Consider the following 20,794-nt stretch of genomic DNA (forward strand, 5'->3'; position numbering starts at 1 on the left):
ATGTTTAAAAAATAAATTAAAAACCATACACTCCCACCACTAGCCCACTTCTAGCTGAGGGACAGAGGTAGGCAAGAGGTTGAAAGGTTTAGGGAATAGAGAGCTAAAAATAGATGTGGCACAAAATGGAACAGTCAAAGGGCCAGATGAAATAACTGCCATTGGAGTCTGTCTTAATAATTAACCTGCCAAACAAAACCTAGCTCCAGAGACTGGTGTAAGTGCTTGATAAATGGGGAGGAAGAGGGTGAGGGAGGAAGGGTGATGGAGAGGCAGTGACAGGGAAGAGAATAAGAAGTAATAAGAGATTGTGTTTATTGTTTACGCCGTGAATCCAATATTTAACAGGTGCTTATCTTAGCAATAATACACAATGATTAAGTGAATTGTGGAAAATGCCTATAAAGAAGGCTGGGAGTTCATAGTTGACACCTACCTACAGCATAATAAAGGCAAAACAATCATGGGGGTGGGGGGGAAGAAGGCTGGGAGTCGGGGACAGCAGCTTGGGAAGTTGGGTCTGTTGGATCCTACTTTCGCATCTACTAAGTAATAAAAATCTCATTCCTTTCTAACTACTTTACTACGTTTACTATTATGTATGCTCAAAAGGTTTTTTATGTCTCCTGAGTCCAGAGCTCTCTTCATGGGCATGGAATCTGAGCAGTCACACAGCCTTGCACTCAGAAGGGTGTGTGTTTGGTTTAATGCTCTACTGTCGACATCTCATTAATAGATTTTTTTTTTAACACGTTTTCATTTTGTACTGTGATCCACAAATTATGTTGAGGGCCCTAATTGCATGTGTATGGTGGAACTACTGTACAATGGTAGGCTACTTAACATCTCTTCCCAATTCATGGTTCAGGTTACTCTGTTGGCAGCTTGAAACAGGATATGGTGGACATTCGCAAACACTAGAAATCAGAGTGAGCACCACATGTAAAACATTCACCAGCACACCACTGGTCAGGCCACACTATATAAATATAATGATTACACATGCCCACCACTAGCCTGCAGACCGTGTGGGTTTTGATACAATTGCAGAGCGGAAAGAAGGTCTTTGGTATAGCAGTTTACCATTTATTTGTGGCAATGAAGAAATATGATTACCTCAACCTTGGCATTATTTCAAAACCTAACTTCAAATTTCCCTTGATTGAAAAAGGTCTCTCTTGAAATATGATACTCCGGGAGGATGTAGGAGGTTGTCCTGAGTGAAGATTTGCATCCCTTAATAAAGGGCTGCAAATCCTGGAACTTCCTTCTGGCCAAGCCCGAGCTGCCTGCCACTCCCATCGCTATTCCTCTTTCCGGGGAAGAGGGAGCTCTCCGGAGGCCTCCGGGAAGCAGCGGGCAGCGTGATCATTCCCAAGCGCCAGGCTTCGGAAAGCTCATCTTCTCCCGCTTGCCTGGAAACTGCCGGCAATCCGCAGCACAGAGGGATGGAGACCTCCTGGCTGGAGATGCGCTGGACAAGGTCCTTTTACCTGGTGTTCGTGTTATTCCTGACCCTAGTGCTGCTGCAGGCCATCAAGCTCTTTCTGCGGAGGCAGCAGCTGCAGCGAGTTCTGCGTGCCTTCCCAGGTCCATCCCCCCACTGGTTAACAGGCAACCAGAAGGTAAGAAGGAAGAGAGGGGCAAAGGAGGATGCTGGAAACAGGGCGGGCAGAGAGGCGACTGCTTCTTTCCCTTCCTCCCATCCTTCCATCCTGCACAGACCTCTCTGGCCCAGTTTGTGGCTCTCCACGTCTTTTCCTTTTGCCCCTCGCAGCCCTACAGGGGAAGGGAAACACCCTGGAGCTGAGTCTGGGAAAAGAAGGCATGATGTAACTCAGGTCTATCTCTTCTTCACTTGCATTTATGTACTGCATTTTAAAAAGTTTTCCACGCGTATTGTTAAAGTATTTTTAGGAAGTATTATCCTAAATAATGATTATTAATTGCAGAAAATGTGCAAAATTGGACTCAATAGTTGCCAACGTTAGGCTATTTCAACCGGGGGGGGGGGGGGGGAGGGGGGAATTAGCTTTCTTTTCCTAAGATTCTTGTGAAGCAGGGAGCAGCCCCAGCCAATCACTCACAAAATACTGACTGACTTAAATTTGTGCCACCTTTTGGGTTCTCCTATTATCTAAATCACTCCTACCCCTGATTCCTTGTTTTATTAAAACATAAATTACTAATTCCTTTTAGTGCATTAATTTCTAAAATCATATAGAAAACAAAATTTAGTTACAAACCACTACTACAATAATACTAGCTTTTTTTAAATATATATTTTATTGATTTTTTACAGAGAGGAAGGGAGAGAGATAGAGAGTTAGAAACATCGATGAGAGAGAGTCATTGATCAGCTGCCTCTTGCACACCCCCTACTGGGGATATGCCCGCAACCAAGGTACATGCCCTTGACCGGAATCGAACCCGGGACCCTTCAGTCCCCAAGCCGACACTCTATCCATTGAGCCAAACCGGTTTCAGCAATAATACTAGCTTTTATAATTGTCCACGCATTTACCTTTATTGAGATCCTTATGTCTTCATATGGTTTTGGGTTACTTAGCAGTGTTTTTTCATTTCTCCTTTGAGCATTTTAAAAAATATATATTTTATTGATTTTTTACAGAGATGAAGGGAGAGAGATAGAGAGCCAGAAACGTCGATGAGAGAGAAACATCGACCAGCTGCCCCTTGCACACCCCCTACTGAGGATGTGCCCGCAACCAAGGTACATGCCCCTGACCAGAATCCAACCTGGGACCTTTCAGTCCACAAACCGACGCTTTACCACTGAGCCAAACTGGTTTCAGCTCCTTTGAGCATTTTTACAGGGCAGGTCTAGTGGTAATAACCTCCCTCAGCTTTTGTCTATCTGAGAAATGTCTTCATTTCTTCCTCAATTTTGAAGGACAGTTTTGCTGGATATAGGACTCTTGATTAACGGTTGTGTGAGAGTGTGTGTGTGCGTGGGGGAGGGGAGCATGCCTGTGCCTACCACTTTGTGGTTTTTTTGTTTGTTTTTTGTTTACCATGAGATTATTTTATTGCAGAATATATGTTGGTAAATAATGGCTTAGAACTGCACAGTGCACCTATATATGCTTTGGTTTCCTTATCTGTGAAACAGGAATGAAAGAGTATCTCTCAGGATTATTTTTTTAATCGTTTTTTGGTTTTTGTTTTTTTTTTTTTTTTTTTTTGCATTGATCCTCATCTTTCCATTATTTCTTTTTTTTAAATATATTTTATTGATTTTTTTACAGAGAGGAAAAGAGAGAGAAACATCAATGAGAGAGAAACATCAATCAGCTGCCTCCTACACACCCCCTATTGGGGATGTGCCCGCAACCAAAGTACACCCCCTTGACCGGAATCAAACCTAGGACCTTTCAGTCCATAGGCCAATGCTCTGTCCACTGAGACAAACCAGTTTCGGTTCAATGATTTCCATATGTAGAATTTATACAGTGTGAGTGTTCATCTTTCCTCTTGATGCTAGACTTGGGGGAGGGGAGTGGTTCATACATTGGTGCCAAAATGGGAGAAGGACCAGATTCATGTGAGGCACGTGAGGGCTCTTACATACTGCAATATGCCCAAAGGCCAGAAGAAGAAAGTATTATTAGGTGAGACTTTAGACGACTATTTTTTAAATCTTTATTGTTGAAAGTATTACAGATGTCTTCCCTTCTGCAACCCACTGTCTTCTATCCTTCAAAGTTTCGGATGGGAAATCTGCTGCTGATCGTACTGAGAATCCTTTGTATGTAAAGGGTCACTTCCCTCTTGTTGCTTTCAAGGTTCTCTTTTTGTCTTTGATTTCAAAAATATGATTTTGTGTCTCTGGGTGAGTCTCTTTTAGTTCATCTTACTTGGAGTTCACTGAGCTTCTTAAATGTCTATATTCATGTATTTCATCAAATTTAGGAAATTTTCAGCCATTATTTCTTCAAATGTTCCCCTTATCCCTTTCTCTCTCTCTTCTCCTTCTGAGACTGTATGTTGGTCAGCTTGATAGTGTCCCATAGGTTCTTTAAGCTCTGTTCACTTTCCTTCAATCATTTTTCTTTCTGTTTCTCAGACTCAATAGTTACCATCATTTTATCATCAAGTTTATTGACATTTTTTCTTTCTGATTATATCTGCTTTTGTAACCCTCTGTGAGTTTTTCATTCCCATTACTGTACTTTTAATCACCAGCATTTTTTAGGATTGCTATCCTTTTGTTGATTTTTGTGTTTTGTTTATACATCACTTTTTAAATTTTTCTTCACCTCTTTCTTTCATTCTTTAGCATCTATATATAACACAGTTGTTTTGAAGTCTTCATCTAATAGTGCTGCCCTTGGGTCTTTTTTAGAGTCAATTTCTATTTATTAAATTTTTCATTTGAATGGGTTATATTTTCTTGTTGTTGGTTTTGGTTTTTTTTTTTTGTGTGTGTGTGTGTGTGTGTGTGTGTGTGTGTGTGTGTGTGTGTTCGTATGCCTTGTGATTTTTTTTTGTTGAAAGTTAGACATTTCAATCTAATAATATGATTATTTAAGAAATAATATTCTCTCCCTTTTACAGGGTTTGATGGGGGGGTTGTTTTAGGTTTTTTGTTTTGTTTTGTTTCTTTAATTGTTGTAAGCTCTCTATGTAACAAGGATCATCATAAGGTGTAAATTTAATGTCTTCTCAGATCTTTTCTGAGCCTGTGCTTTTCCTTGAACAGGTGTGGCCACTCTCTAATTTTCCTTATATATACAATTACTTTTGAATGTCCTAGTTTTTAGTGTATGGTTCACAAACAAGAAAAAAGAGAAAAATGGCCAGAAGAAAAGGGCACTGGCCTTTAAAATTCCCTAGAAGCCACTTCAGTTGATGAGAGCAAGGGGCTTGCAACAATGGGGGAGGTATAATAAAAATTACCTTTATCCTCTTTGTGTGCCCCTCTGTGATCAGAAGTAATTCATAATATTTGTAGGACAGGGTACTTCTTCCCCATACACAGCTCCATACCCCACTGTGTCCAAGCTGCTCCAGGAACACCTGTAACTGTTCTCTATGGGACTGGGGGTGGGAATAGGTACCTACTACTGTGTGAAGAGCTGAAATTGACAAAAAAAATAACTGCAATTTACAGTCCAAACCTTACTCCTGGAAGGTGCAAGCCTTCAATAGACTCCAGAGTTAGAAAATAGGTATAGTTGAAAATTCTGCCAGTGCAGTGGTTATTTAGGTGGGAAGACAAGTAACTGGTGCTTCTTAATCTGCCATCTTTCCAGAATCCTTCCCCCTAGTTAATTATTAATCCTTATTATGTGATCCTTTTCTCTCCCTCTCTCTAACAGCTTTAAAATCTTCACTTTGCCTCTGGTGTTCTGAAATTTAATTATGATGTACTTAGGTGTGGCACTTAGGTTTGTTTGTTTTTTGAATCATTATCTCTGATGCTTTGGTCAGCAATCTTTTCTATCTGAAAACTCATATTAATCAGTCCTGGGAAATTTTAAGAAAAATCTTTGTCTTAGTTTAGGTTTTCCCAGCATAAGACCCTAAGACAAGGATCCAAGAGCAAGTATTTTATTTTGGAGATGGTGCCAGGAAACTTTGATAGAGGATTTGGCAGTTGAGATAGAGATGAGAAGGCGTCAACATAAGGTTGGTTTTCAAATAAGTTACCACTGTGGACAACTGTAGTTTAATCCCACAGGCAGATTCTGGTAGCCAGTATGTATAAGTCAGAGTTATCCAACCTGAAGAGTAAAGAAACTAGGGCATTTTTAGACCAACTCCCCACAGTCGTTGGTGGATGATGGTCCTAGGGAGTGTTGAATTTCCAGCACTTCTAGACTGTTATATAGGCAATAAAGCTGGCTCCAGTGGCTAAGGGCAACCCTTAAATTAATAATTAAAAGTTATGGTTATGGTATGCATTGAAGTGATAAGATGAAGAGTTAGGGACAGAACAATAATAGTGAATAGTACAATTTCTTTGATACCTCCTTCCCATCACCTTCTGGAGCTTTCTCTTCTCTCTTTCTGGAACTCCTATTGGTTGAATATGCACCTCCTGGATTGGACCTCTATTTAAAAAAAAAAAAAAAACATTCAAAAATTTGCTTCTTGATTTTATCTTTCTAAAATTTTTAAAATTTAGTTTTTATGACCTGGCTGGTTTGGTTCAATGGTTAGAGTGTCAGCCCTGGACCCAAGGGTCACAGGTTCAATTCCCAGTCAAAGGCATGTACCTCAGTTACAGACTCCCAGCCCAGGTAGGGGTGCATGATAGAGGCAGCCAATTGATGTCTCTCTCTCACATTGATGTTTCTCTCTCTTTTTCTCTCTCTCCCACTTCTCTCTCCCTTCTACTCTCTCTGGAAATGAATGGAAAAAATATCCTCGGGTGAGGATTAAAGTTTTTTTTTTTTTTTTGCTATCACAATTTTAATTTCCAAGAGTTCATCTTATTCTTCATTTATTCTTGTATTAATTACCTTATATTGCATTTTTCTTTTTTAATGTTTTTATTGATTTTTAGATAGAGAGCAAGGAACATGGATGAGAGAGACAGATGCACCGGTTGCCTCCTGCACCCCCCTACTGGGGATTGAGCCCGCAACCTGGGCCTGTGGCCTGACTGGGAATTGAACTTAGGCATGCGATGATGCTCAATTCACTGAGCCATGCCAGCCAGGCAGTATAATGCATTTTTAAAATCCTAAAACTTACTGGTTTAAGACAACAAATAAGTTCAAATGATCTACTTTTTTGTTTTGTTTTGTTTTTTTGCTTTTGTTATCATATCTAAGAAACAATTGTCAAATTCAAAGTTAAATTCTTATGACTTCTTCTCTAGGTGGCCTTTAAATTAAGTGCCGTACAGAGAGTTTTATAGTTGTAGCTCTTTCATTTAGATATCTGATCCATTTTGAGTTTTGTATATTGTGTAAGGTTGGGGTTCAACTTCATTCTTTGGCATATGTATATCTAGTTATCCCAAACCATTTGTTGAAGAGACTATTCTTTCCCCTATTAAATTGTTTGGGCACCTGTGTATGGAAAGCCAAGTCCTCCTTATGTGTATCTGTTTTACTCTCACACCACTACCAAATCCACAACATTTCTGACACCAGATGTTTTACAGTTCTCCCCACACAAAGCAATTCTGTGACAATAAGTGTCTTAAATTTTAACTCAATTCTGATACTATCTACCTAAGATAGCATGAGATCCCACAGATTAAGAGCTCAGTCCTCACCTTCACTTCAGATGCCAATTGAAAGTTCATGTTGTTACCTGTGCTTCTGACCAATCAGTAATAAATTGAAGTTTCCCATGCCCCCTTCCTCAGGTTGGATTAATTTGCTAGAAGATGCCCAACCAGGGTGGTTCGGTGGTTGAGCATCAAACTGTAAACCTGGAGGTCACAGATCGATTTCAAGTCAGGACACACGAGCTGAGTTGTGAGCTTGATCCCCAGTGTGGAGCATGCAAGAGACAGCCAACCAATGAATCTCTCTTATCATTGATGTTTCTCTCTCCCTCTTCCTTCCTCTCTGATATCAATAAAAATATATTTTTTAATTTGCTAGAAGGAATCGCAGAACTCAGAAAAACACTGTACTTACTGATTACTGGCTTATCATAAAAGGGTATGATAAAAAATACAGATGAACATCCAGATAGAAGAGATGCATTGGACAAAAATATGTGGGACTGGGCAAAGAGCTTCCAAGTCCTCTCCAGGTGTGCCACTCTCTTAGCACCTACACATGTTCATCAACTAGGAAGGTCTCCAAACTCTATACTTTTCAGATGCTTATGAAGGCTTTATCATGTAAGTATGATTAGTCATTAACTCCATTTTCAGCCCCTCTCCCCTCCCAAAAGAATGAGAGATGAGCCAAAAATTCTAAGTTTCTAATTATGGCTTAGTCTTTCTGATGACTAGCCCCCACCCAGGAGCCCACCAAGACACTGTCATCACCAAGGGAAGTCCAAGGAGATAAGAACCCTGTGTCAGGAATCAGGCTCAAAGACCAAATGTTAGAACAAAAGATGCTTCTAGTGCTCTTCTCACTTAAGACATTACAAGGATTCTAGGAGCTCTGTGCCAGGAATTGGAAGAAGACTATATATATTTATATTATCTCACAGCACCTTTGTCAAAAATAAATTGACTATAAACATAGAACTTTATTTCTGAATTCTCAATTCTATATAATTGATCAATATGCCTATCCTTATGCCAATACCACACTGTTTTAATTACTGCTGCCTTATAGATAGTTCTGAAATCAGAAAGCATGAGTTCTCCTACTTGGTTCTTTTTCAAGACATTTAGCCTATTCTCAATGCTCCCGGTTTTCATATAAATTTTAGCAGCTGTTTGCCAATATCTACACAGAAGCCAGAAGCCATCTGTAATTCCGATTCAGATTGCATTGGATCTTTAGATCAATTTGAGAAATATTGCCATCTTAATATTAAGTTTTCTGATCCATGAACATGGGTGTCTTTCTACCTATTTAAGTCTTTTAAGAAGATTTTCTAGTTTTCAGGCTACACGTTTTACACTTTTTTGTTAAAATTGTCTCTGAATATTTTCTATTTGCTAGTCATAAATGGAATGGTTTTATTTTCATTCAGATTGGTCTTTGCCTTCATGATATTTTAAAGTATATACTAGTATTCCTCTTGACTGTCACTAAATTATTTTTTTGTGTTTAAGAGAGGCCTTTCTCAGAGTTTTGAAGATTGGAGTTAGCTGATATATCAAGCTGGCTAATATTACCAAACCTATCTCTTTACCTTTTTTTTTTTTTTACCCTTTATGTTCCTTAAAATTTTTTTTGAACATTTATATTGATTTCAGAGAGGAAGGGAGAGTGAGAGAGAGCTAGAAACATCAATGATGAGAGAGAATTGTTGATGGGCTGTCTCCTGCAAGACTCACACTAGAGATTGAGTCTACAACCTGGGCATATGTTCTGACCAGGAATCAAAGCGCAATCTCCTGGTTCATAGGTCGGCACTCAACCACTGAGCCACACCGACCAGACTATGTTCCTTTTGATGATTCATTACTCAGGCGCAAGGAGAGGATGGAACTATTTTGCATTGTAAACATTTTAGGTTCCAGAAGGAATAGGTGTGTGTCAGGGAAATTCCTGAAAGACAAAGAATTTCATTCCTTGCTCTGTTCGTCATGCTGGTCTTCTTGCTATTCTTCAAAGGTGCCAAGAAAATTTCTCACTCAGGGCTTTGGATATGCTCTTCTTTGATTGGAATGCTCTTCCTGCACTTTATTCAGGCCTTTGAACAAATATCACTTCCTCAGAGATACCTGCCCTTGACCCCCAAACTAAAATAGGGCCTTCAAATACTTTTTATCCCATTTTTATTATCTTAGCACTTATCATTCCCTATTACCATATTATATACTCCTTTACTATATTCTGCTCTCCTTCCAACAAGAATACAAAATCTGTGAGAGGAGGGTTCAACACTATCAACCCAGTGCTTGGCTCATAATGGGTGCTTAATAACTACTTTATTGAATGAACACATATTAGGTGCTAAATAAATTCATTCATTCAAAGATCTATTGACTACAAAGAAAGGACCCAGGTAGATTGATACTTATTCAGTAGACCAATGAATCCCAGCCAGTGTGTGGGACCAAGTATATTGTATATGCAGGTATATGTGTGTGCACCCACATGTGCCCACATGCACACTTGTATGTAATTCAGGGAAAGTCCATATAACTAAGTAGTAAGGCACTTGGGCTCCAGAGTTCTTCATGGGATTGAATCCTTACTACTAGTTGCAACTGTACAACCTTGAACAGATTACTTAACTTCTCTAAGGCTCAATTTCCTCATCTATAAAATGGATATTGCAATTGTGCCTGCTTCATAGGGTTCCTGATGCAAAAATTAAAGGATATTAAACAAGGTTAGCACTTGGAAGCACCCAGCTCATAGTAGTGTTTGGTAAATGTTAGCTGTTACTATGACTCCAGGGATTAAACAATTTCCAAATATTTCTGAACAATGTCTTCTAAATATGTGTAATATGTATTTTCAAATGTATTTAATGCTGCCATGGATGAAAAAAATATCAACTCATATATTATAGGATTCACATAACTTTCTATCCTTTTTGTCTAGACAGGAGTTTCTAAATGTATAGCCAAATGTTTATGGATGAGGGTGTCCATGATCCTTTCTAACCTAAAAAGTAATCCTCATACTAGGCTGTAAGTTCCATGAGGGCAAAGACCTTGCCTGTCTTATATTTCTCTGTATCTCTATCACCTGGTACATATAATAGGCACTTAATAAGTTCATTTTCTGCAAATGAACAAATATTAGCATTGTTGGCAAACCACTCATGGTGTTGTTGGGTGCTTGTCACTGCCTTGACTGTCAGAATGGAACCAAATAAGAGTCTGCAGTTTCAATAGTTGCAGTCTTTTAGGGGCCCTAAACTATCCAGGAGCACTTCATGAATTAGAGGTGCTAACTGGTTATAGGATATTAGGAGCTAAAGTTTTCTACCTGTCCTGAGGGTAAGAACAAATAAATCACATGGCAAATGCTGTGTGAGTTGTCACACAAGGAAGAACTTGGCAGCCTTGGGTGTTTTTACATGTCAGTGTCCCCACAATCATGCTCAAATGTGTAGCTGGGCATAGCTGGGCATTCCCAGACACACATATAGGTCTCCACACCTCTCCTACCCCATGTTATACAAGAAGCCGATATAAATGAATCTATAATATTATCAGTGATTTCATGGAACTTCTTAAATGAACCATTAGTAGCAGTCTGCATATCAGGCAAAAAGTTCATTTCTAATTGTAGTATTTGTACTCTGATTTATACATTACCTTGGGATTCTTAAGCTTGGGTTACAACATTCTAAACAAGAAAGTGTAATTATCTTCTCAATATAAATATACTAGAGACCTGTTGCATGAAATTCGTGCATGGGGAATGGGGAGTGTCCCTCAGCTTGGCCTGTACCCTCTCCAACTTGAGACCCCTCAGTGGATGTCTGACCTGCTGGTCTGATTGCCCACAACTGCCCTATCCCTCTGGTATGATCGCCCCCAACTACCCTACCATGCCAGCCTGTTTGTCCCCAACTGCCCTTCCCTGCTAGCCTGATTGCACACAACTACCCATCCCTGCCATGACCCACCTCCTCTGCCAGGACCCAAGTCGGTGAAGACACCGGGACCCACCTCCTCCATGCCATGCAGAGCAGCAGGACCCCCCAGGTCTCATTGTGTGGAGTGGCCGCCAGGCCCCGACTCCACTGTGCTCATGGTTGTCTTGTGACGGCCATCTTGTAACAATATGAGGGCATGCCACCTAGGCTATTATTAGTATAGATGTTATATTACCAGACCAAGTCACTGTCATATGACATACACTGTGAGCTGTTTTCTCAACTGAGAGGATGAAGGGAGGAGGTTTTTTGGTTTTCTTTTTCTTTTCTTTTTTTAGTTTTGCAGATGAGTTTGTTTTTATTGATATATATATATTTTTTAATTGCTTCTTGCTTTTTCAGCACTGAGTGCCATATTCTTGGACATCAGCAGGGCCGAGGACATTAGCAGACATTGGAAATAAATAGATTCATTTCAAAGCGAGAGCTTGTATCTAGGGAAAGTGGGGGCATATTTTAGATATATCTCTTACATCGTGTCTATACACAGCTGGCACACAGTTATCTGAACAAGAATGAGAAGATAGATCACATGCATCGAGCCACAGGAAATCATGTAATTTATCTAGGCAGTAATTTTGACTTCTTTTTGATACCTTTCACTAGTGTGAACTTGGGTCACACGTGATGAATCTTTCATTCCACACAGAGGCATTTTGACTGACTTAAAGGTAGATAAGAATCACTGGCTAAATATAATGTTGTCAGTTGTCAGCATTAGGGAGAGATCAGATTAGCCATGATGGAGTTGTTTCAAACACTCTGGTAGGTAGGGCAGAATGGTCATGGCTTGGCAGTTCAGTTACCATGAGGAAGTGATGCTTGAATAAGGGCTGCACAGGGGCAGGTGGGGCATATGGGAAGTGGTGGTGATAGGCTGAGAGTTTTGCATTTGAGTTTGCATCAAGCTTCACATTCCCAAATAAATGAACTCCTACTGTTATATGAAAAAAGAATTGGATTTTCTTTGTAGATGGAGTTGGCAGGATGGAAGTATTTACTATTAAGTTATTATTAAAAAAAAAAAAAAGACATCATCAATAATTAGAGGAATGGGAGAGGGAATGGTATGCTGAATGATGGATCATGTTCAACACACTAACAGTTAGCTTTCCACATAGAAAAAGAAAATCTTTTTCAGCTTTCAGATGCCACACCTAATCTGTGTGTGTGACCTTGGCAGGTGAGGCAGGGCATATGATTGAACGCCCTTCACCCTCTCAACTGGGAAAACAGCTCACATTTGACAGTGATTTGGTCTGGGAATACAACATCCTACCTAATATAAAAGTAACATGCAAATTGACTGCACCTTAGCTATGCCCACAAGCCCCGCCTACCAGCCAATCAGAGTGAGTATGCAAATTAACCCAACCAAGATTGCAGTTAATTTGCATATCCAGCCCAGAGCCATGACTGAAGATGCATAGAAAGAAACCAAGCACTGTGGAGAAGCAAGCAAGTGGGGTGGGGGAGAAGGAAGGGAAGCAGGAAGGGCAGGCGGGACAGCAAATGCAGCAGGAAGCCCTATTGCAGGAATGTTCCTGCAAGGGGCATCTAATCTATATTATAAAAGTCCTGTGGCCCCAGGGTAAGGACCAAACTACCAGTCACCTGGAGGTACATGGAGCATTTCTTGATTCCACACACCCCACCCCCCCAACCTCAAAACACTCGCCATGAGGCAGGGATGGCAGGACTGGGGACTATTGAGCTTCAGCAAGCTGTTGTGTGTGTGAAAGGGGGGGCGGGTTTTACAGAGCAGTTCAAGGGTGGGGTAGCCTTGCGAATCAGTCACGGGGCAGGGGGAGTTTCACAGAGCAGTCTAGGGGTCAGGGGACCCTCATGGAGCAGTGGGGGTGGGGGAAGCCTTGTAGAGCAGTCAATGGGCAGTGGATGCAAGCATCGCAGAGCATCCTAGGATGGGGTGCTTCATGTAGCATCACTGGTTGGCAGAGGCCATGCAAGGGAGGCCAGGCTAGGTCTAGGAAACCTACTCACACACTTTTCATGGGCTGGGCCTCTAGTATATTTATATTGAGAAGATAAATGCACTATCCTTGTTTAGAATGCTATACCCCAAGCTTGGGAATCCCAAGAAAAGCATGTTCACCCACTTCCAGATAAAAGGGTCAGGCTCCTCTGCCTGGTGATGCTACGCAGGCTCTGAACTCAATTAGGTTCTGTAAGAGGGGCTGAGTGTAGACTGGTTTGCATTTCTAATTTCCTTCATTTTTTTCACTGCAGTTATTTCAGGATGGTAATTTCGAGTTATTTGAGGAGTTTGTGAAAAAATACCCATGTGCCTTTCCTGCCTGGATTGGGCCCTTTGAGGCATTTTTCCAAATCTATGACCCGGACTATGCAAAGACATTTCTGAACAGATCAGGTAAGATAAAAATGAATCTCATGGGGGGATGAGGACAATTATGTGATACCATAATCAATTAAAAAAAAAAAAGGAAAGAAATGAATCTCAGCAACCTCAACCTCCTAGGAGTGATATGCACAACCCATAGGCAGAATTCTAAAGGAATTTCGAAGTAGATTGGTATTAGGCCTCCAAGGGGAACTAGAGGAAGTGTTAAGAAGCTTTCCACCAATCCTTCCCACACAACCCCAGTCATTCTCTAGTTCAGACCCCTCTGAATGTAGGTCACTGTATTGAAGCCCAGCTGGCACCACCAGATCACCCTGGGCTTTGTTTTCCTTTTTTGGTTTTGTGACTTCCGTGTCAGCAACACTCCCCAGCCTGGCCCCTTTCTTGAATGTAAGTGTTCAGAGGGATTCAGAAGAAGCTCTGCCTGTGCCGGTTCGGTATGTAACCCTGAATGCCAGGCCATTGCTTTACTCAGGCTAACCTCTCCTCTGTGGTCCACATTTTGTTTTCATTTTTTGCATATTTCTCAACTGTGTTCCCTTTGGAGCACAAGTTTTCTGACTCCTCCATCCAATTCTTTTTCAAGGCTTCCACCGTACATTATCTCATAGCACAAAATTAAATGTCCAGTTTTTGTTCCATCAACTTTGTAAATTAAGGTGTGATATTCAGATCTTTCTTCCCTGTGCCATTCTCTCCATTACTTTTAGCAAAACCTCCAATATTTTTTAGCAGTTCTCCAGGTTGGGTTCATGTTTGTCTCTTGAAGGACAGGAGATGTAAACACCACGTTAGAGTTCATGAGAACCACAGGTGGCACTTATGCCTTGCTTTCTGGTGTTTCCCCAATCCCTGTTGTCACCCACCCCCCAAAAAACACACACACACACACACACAAAAAAAAAAAAACCACATATAATATGTTGTCCCAACTCCTGTTCTGGAAACTTTGTAACCCGCAGGTAATCTCTGTGTGTGATGTAGAAAATGTAAATGAGAAAAGATTCTGGGTTCATGCACCTATCTGCCTCATGGGGTTTGTTGTCTCTGATTCCTGAACCAAGAGTTTTGTCAACTCCCCAACCCCTACACCTGCCAAGGGCTGCAAGAATGAGCCCTGTGTTTCCTTTTACTGACTATTTGGGGTTAATGTGGGCAAATGAGAAAACCTTCACCAACTTTGATAATTTTCCTCTAATGCTGTCTTTTGTTTCCCCTGTTTAACTCTGCAGATCCCAAGGCCCAATACTTTTACAAGTACTTGACTCTAGCAATCGGTATGTATGTGACCCCACTCTCTTGCTAGAAGCCCCCTTTGCTATAGTAGAGCATTCCAAAGAAACTCAAATCAGAATTCAAAAGCATTAAGATTATGGTAGACCTATACTGCAAGTTATCTAGGGGGATGTCAGGAGAAATGCTATGGTAACAGCACAACTTCCTAGGAATCCTCCTTGTCCAGTTCTGTCCCTGAAATCTCATTCTCAAGGCAGCATATGTATATATCTGTCCTATCTCTGTCTTTAAAATTGCAGCCTAGCCATCAGTATTTTTTATTTTATCCTTTCTTCTCTCTTGTTTTCTTGGCCTTTTCCCTTTATTTTTTGACTTCTTCTACTTCTGTATGCAAATCAGTAAAATTTTGCTCCAAAATACAGTTTGGAAATAGTTCATGAGCAGATAAATTAAGTCTTTTAGTCATGTAATTGGTATTTATGTTAGACAAGAAAGGAATTAAATGAAAGAACATGGGTTTTGGATTTAGAACTACATGAATTGGAATACAGCCCCCCACTGACTAGTTTTTTCACCTTTGATGATGAGAAAGAGAGTTACATCTCTGGACTGTTGAGACGATTAAATGAAATGTATTTTCAGCACTGTTTGTAAAAGCTATCATCATACCAGTGCCTGACCATACATTGCTAGACTGGTGTGTTGTAAGCCCTTAATGAAGGATTGTAATTATATATTAACTAGAGGCCAAATGCACAAATTCATACACCAGCGGGGTCCCTCAACCTAGCCTGCAGGATCAGGCCAAAATCGGCTCTCTGACATCTGCTGAAGGGTCCTGGATTGCAGGAGGATGCAGGCCAGGCTGAGGGTCCCCACTGATGTACGATTTGGGCTGGGGAGGTACACAGGAGATTGGCCAGCTGGGAAGGGACCGAAGAAGGGCTCCAGGGCATGTCTGGCCCATCTCACTCAGTCCCGATCAGCTGGACCCCAACAGCAAGCTAAACTACCAATTGGAGCGTCTGCCCCTGGTGGTCAGAGCATGTCATAGTGAGTGGTTGAGCAGCCTTAGCCTATCATTAGCATATTACACATTGATTGGTTGAATGGCCAAATTGTTGACCAAACACTTAGCATATTGGGCTTTTATATAGGATATGCTTTGAGTTTCTTTTAAAGTAAAATCTTCAATGACCTCCCTGGTAACAGAAGATTAGGAGGCATTAGGCTTGATGAGTGTTTTCTGTTTGTATTATTCATGGGTGTGAACACTGACAAGGGGTCAAGGAGGAGCTATCTAGGGACATAGTGGATTTTGTCCAGTTCCTTGTGAATTTTATGTTCACAGTATAGTTTATGGGTTGGTTTGGACTGAGGGAAGATTAATATCTGTTGTGTCTCCATGGTCGGCTAGAGACCAGCCAATGTGCCTTATATATACATCTTAATTTAATCTGCACAGAAACACAGTAGATATTTATTATCACATTTGGTCATTGAGAAAATCAAGCTTTCAGAAGATTAAGTGACTTAATTATTACACAGGTAGTAACTGATTATTTCAATATGAGCACTCTCATAAGGCTTCATAAAGTGGGATTTCTGACAATTCTAACTACATTCATCCCAGATGTAAGCATCAAAACTCACCTTTATTGCCAAAACCGGTTTGGCTCAGTGGATAGAGCATTGGCCTGCAGACTGAAAGGTCCCAGGTTCGATTCCGGTCAAGGACATGTACCTTGGTTGCGGCACATCCCTAGTAGGGGGTGTGTAGGAGGCGGCTGATAAATGTTTCTCTCTCATCGATGTTTCTCACTCTCTATCCCTTACCCTTCCTCTCTATAAAAAAATCAATAAAATATATCTTTTTTAAAAAAAAACTCACCTTTATCTTAATATATGAGCACTGCTTTGACATTCTATTACATCATGACTGCACATCATGGTCAGTCCATGATGTCTGTTCCTCACCTCTCCTTCTAATAAAATGCTTTTGTGCCTTTTATGTCTCAAGGAGAAGGACTAGTGAGTCTAAATGGAAACAGATGGTACCAGCACCGGCGCCTAATAACTCCTGTATTCAATTTTAACACCCTGAAATCCCACTCCCGCATAATGGCCCAGTCTATAAACACATTGCTGGTAAGTGAAGAGATAAAAGTTTTCTGATGTGTCGCAAAATACTTCCAACACGAAAAGGATTAGACATATGTGTAGTGGGTAGTGAAAATCAAAAAGGAATGCTTTCTACAAATCAATCAATGCACAAGTACCCCCTAAGCAATAGATGTCTCTATTAGCCTTTGCTATGTTTTTGGGGGGTGATTAAAAAGATGAAGATCTGGTTGTCTGTCTTAACTATTTTTGAGATCCTATGGCAGTAAATCAAAGTAGTAAGATTTAAATGGTAAAAGCTGTTGATGAAAGGTAAGGAAATCTGGAGTAGCTATAATTGCTTCAAATTCAGAGGAGACTCACATTTATGAAGAAATCTGAGCTGGACTTTAATATGTGAATAATATGGATGAGGAAACTTAGGCAGAGGAAGTTAGGGTAGCATGAACAAATGTTTGGAGGTTGAAATGGACTTGCCTGATAGCCATAAATCATCTGGCAAATGATAAGTGTCTACATTAAAGTTGCAGATGTGAGTTTCCTTGCAGAGGATTATTAGGAACTGACCTGTACCCTTCCAAAGGGGCATGAAGAGGTTGCAGAGGACTGCTCCTATGGGCAGTCCCTGGTTTATAAGTGAGTTCTATTCATAAACTCCAGGTGTGAATGATACATTTTTAAATTGTACTTATTTAAAAATCAGATTAGTAATGTACTAAAATAGTTTCATCAGAAACACTTCCAACCCCACAAACAAAGCCAAAGTTTTCTTCCGCCTTCACCTGCAAGTCTATCCCTTTTTGCACGAGAGAACCACTGATTGGCTGGGTTCTCAGCCAAGTGCAGAGAAGGGAATTTTCCTTCCAGCTGCTGGGACTGTGGTGAAAGTAAGTAAGTACCAGTGAAGGCAGAGAGCTTGAGGTGCAGGTTAGAGTGAGAGGGGGCATACTCTTCGGATTCTGGTGCTATACAGCTTGGCTCACAATTGCATATCAGCCAGTAGTGACATTTGATTTTATCACCATTTCAATTAACCATTTCTGTCTTCCTCACTTCTCAGTCCCACATTTCCCTGAGATTCCTCTCACAACCCTTCCTTCTGCTTTGTGCCAAACTGCCTCCAGCATTGAGCCTTCCCTTGGCTTTCCTTTCTTCTAAACTCACTTCTGTACTTGGTAAAACTTACATCATTCAGGATGGCAGCATTTGACTAAACAGTAGACACTTAGGTAAAAACTTTTAAAATATTTCTTTGCCTTTTTTTCTGTGGCCTCCAAATCCTTAGCACCTAGCTATAGGTATCGTCGCTAAATAAATGTCAGTTGATCTGAACTTAAACATTTAGATTTATTAATATTTTTACTTTTAATGTTCCAAGTTTATTCTAAGTGTGGTTATGATGGTTAGAAGTAGTGATGGGGTGAGGGGACCTAACAGTTTGGGAACTGAAGGTGGAGGAAGCCCTGGGCAGACTGCTTGTAATTATGGGTCTTGTATCAAATATGATTTCTTTCACTAGTATCTTATCTGTTTTAAAGCAGAGTTATGGTAATAACTGAAAGGTCATCAATACCTAATTCAGACATTTACTGGGTATCTATCAATAGTTGGCTCCATGCTCTTTCTCACCCAGCTGGATGCATTTCCCCACTTCCTGATGCTAAGTAAACATTTGGCTTATTTGCTTGTATGAATTTTGGCTCCTGCTAGGTTGTCTCCCCTACATCATAAGGGCAGGGTCAGATAAAGGCACTTGAATGGTGATGTTGATCTTGAATTCCTGTGCCAGGATAAATGGGAAAAGATTTGCGGCACTCAGGAAGCAGTTTTGGAGGTCTTTAATGACATCAGCTTGATGAGCCTGGACACACTCATGAAATGTACTTTCAGCCAGGACACCAATTGCCAGATAAACAGGTTAGTGACAGGAGGGGGGGGAAAACAAAACATTTGTTTGCCATTATCTGAGTCACCTATTGACATATTATCTCCACTTTCTAGTGCCTTTGACGATTATACTAAAGGGATATGTGAAGGCTCTGAAATCATCCATAAGCGCACTATCAGTTTCTTACATCACCCTGACATAATTTTCAAATTCAGCTCTAAGAAGCACCATTTACAGAAGATAGCCAACAATTTGTATCAGTACACAGGTATTTCTTGGGTTTGGGTTGCCCGAGTGCATACATTGTCATAACTGTATTGTGTCTGATAAAACTGAGACAAAGCAGTAAGTAATGTGCCCAAAGTCACACTGCTAGTAATTGGAGCTAAAGGATTAATTAATTGCTTGATAAATATTTTCTATTGTTATGTGCATTAAAAGTAATATTGAATTGTTTAGAAAGTTTGATCTATTTCAACTTCTTTGTTTATGGTTTGTTAATACTATCTGTTTTTGAAACAAGCTTTTTAAACTTTATTTTATTTTTTTATTCTGGTAATAATGCTTATCAGAGAATGAACCCACTTAACACATTTTAAGTATACAATGCAGTATTGTTAACTATAGGCATGATGATGTAGAGTAAGTCTCTGGAACTTATTTGTCTTTCATCACTAATACTTCATAACAATTGGATAACTCCCCATTTCCCCCTTCTTTGATTGTATGTCCCTGTTAACTCTGTCTCCCTATTCATTCCTGTGTTGCAGAAATATTTTTCGCTTGTCATTATTACTGAAAGCATGGTGCAAATAGCCAAATGCTATTTATGCTTTGAAATATTAAGTATGCACTTGTTATATTTGTATTAATAAAAATTATGCATAATAAAAATTATAGAATACATTGGAAACTTCTCTCTCATAAGACACTATTATAAATGTAGCAAACTTCTCTAAAGGTATTGCATTTAAAAGCTCCATTAAGAACAAGAATTCTTTCTCTTTTCACAACCAGATACCCAGTATATGGCTGAGTTATGTATCATTGGCATTGAATATATCATGCCAATTCCTCTGGCCTGAAGTGTTTCTGTTGAAATATCAGCTGACAGCCTATGGGAGCTCCTTTGTATGGAACTATCTTTCTCTTGCTGCTCTTAAGATTATCTTTATCTATAGCCTTTGTCCCTTTAATTGTAATGTGTCTTGGTGTGTGCCTCTTTGAGTTTATCTTAATTGGGACTCCCTGTGCTTCCAGGACACTCCCTGTGGTCTTTTTCCTTAACCAAATTAGGGAAATTTTTACCTATTATTTCTTCAAATAAGTTCTTCAAATATCTTGATCAGTAGACTTGCCCTCTCTCTTCTCCTCCTGGTACCCCTATGATGTGAATGTTGTTATGCTTCATATTGTCCCAGAAATCCCTTAGAGTTTCCTCATTTTTAAAATACTTTTTTATGTTTTATAACTTTATTTTTTAAAGATAGAACCATCTATCTGTCTATCTATGTATCTACCTATCATCTATCTATTCTCTTAAAGATTTTTTTCCCACCACAATTTATCCCCCCATTCTCTCCTCCACTTCCACCCACCTTCTCTACCCCCAGCAATCCTATCTGCAGCAATCACCACACTGTTGTTTGTGTCCATGAATGAATTTCCCTATCTATCTTTCCCCCACTTTCCTCCCTCAACCCTCCCTCAACCCCAACAGCTGTCAGCCTGCTCTCTATAAGTCTATCTCTTTTTTGTTTGTTAGTTTCTTTTGTTCTTTGATTCTACATATGACTGAAATCATATGGTATTTATCTTTCTCTGACTGGCTTATTTAACTTAGCATAATGTTCTTCAGATCCATCCATGCTAATGCAAAGGGTAAATTTTCCTTTTTTTTAATTTTTATTTTATGGCCTACTGGTATTCCATTG

General features: G+C 40.0%; 1 protein-coding gene across 1 annotated transcript in view; it reads left to right on the forward strand.

The window, feature by feature from the left end:
• Positions 1-1,351: 1,351 nt before the first annotated feature.
• Positions 1,352-20,794, forward strand: part of CYP4X1 (cytochrome P450 family 4 subfamily X member 1) — a 29,048-nt gene continuing 9,605 nt past the window's right edge. The window contains exons 1-6 of the mRNA XM_084872366.1: positions 1,352-1,625; positions 13,483-13,624; positions 14,848-14,892; positions 16,872-16,999; positions 18,762-18,889; positions 18,974-19,128. Coding sequence (XP_084728492.1) covers positions 1,449-1,625; positions 13,483-13,624; positions 14,848-14,892; positions 16,872-16,999; positions 18,762-18,889; positions 18,974-19,128 — 775 coding nt within the window. The 5' untranslated portion in view covers positions 1,352-1,448. The remainder of the gene's footprint in view (positions 1,626-13,482; positions 13,625-14,847; positions 14,893-16,871; positions 17,000-18,761; positions 18,890-18,973; positions 19,129-20,794) is intronic.

Source organism: Pipistrellus hanaki (assembly GCF_964339955.1).
Source record: "Pipistrellus hanaki genome assembly, chromosome: 2".
NCBI lineage: Eukaryota > Metazoa > Chordata > Mammalia > Chiroptera > Vespertilionidae > Pipistrellus > Pipistrellus hanaki.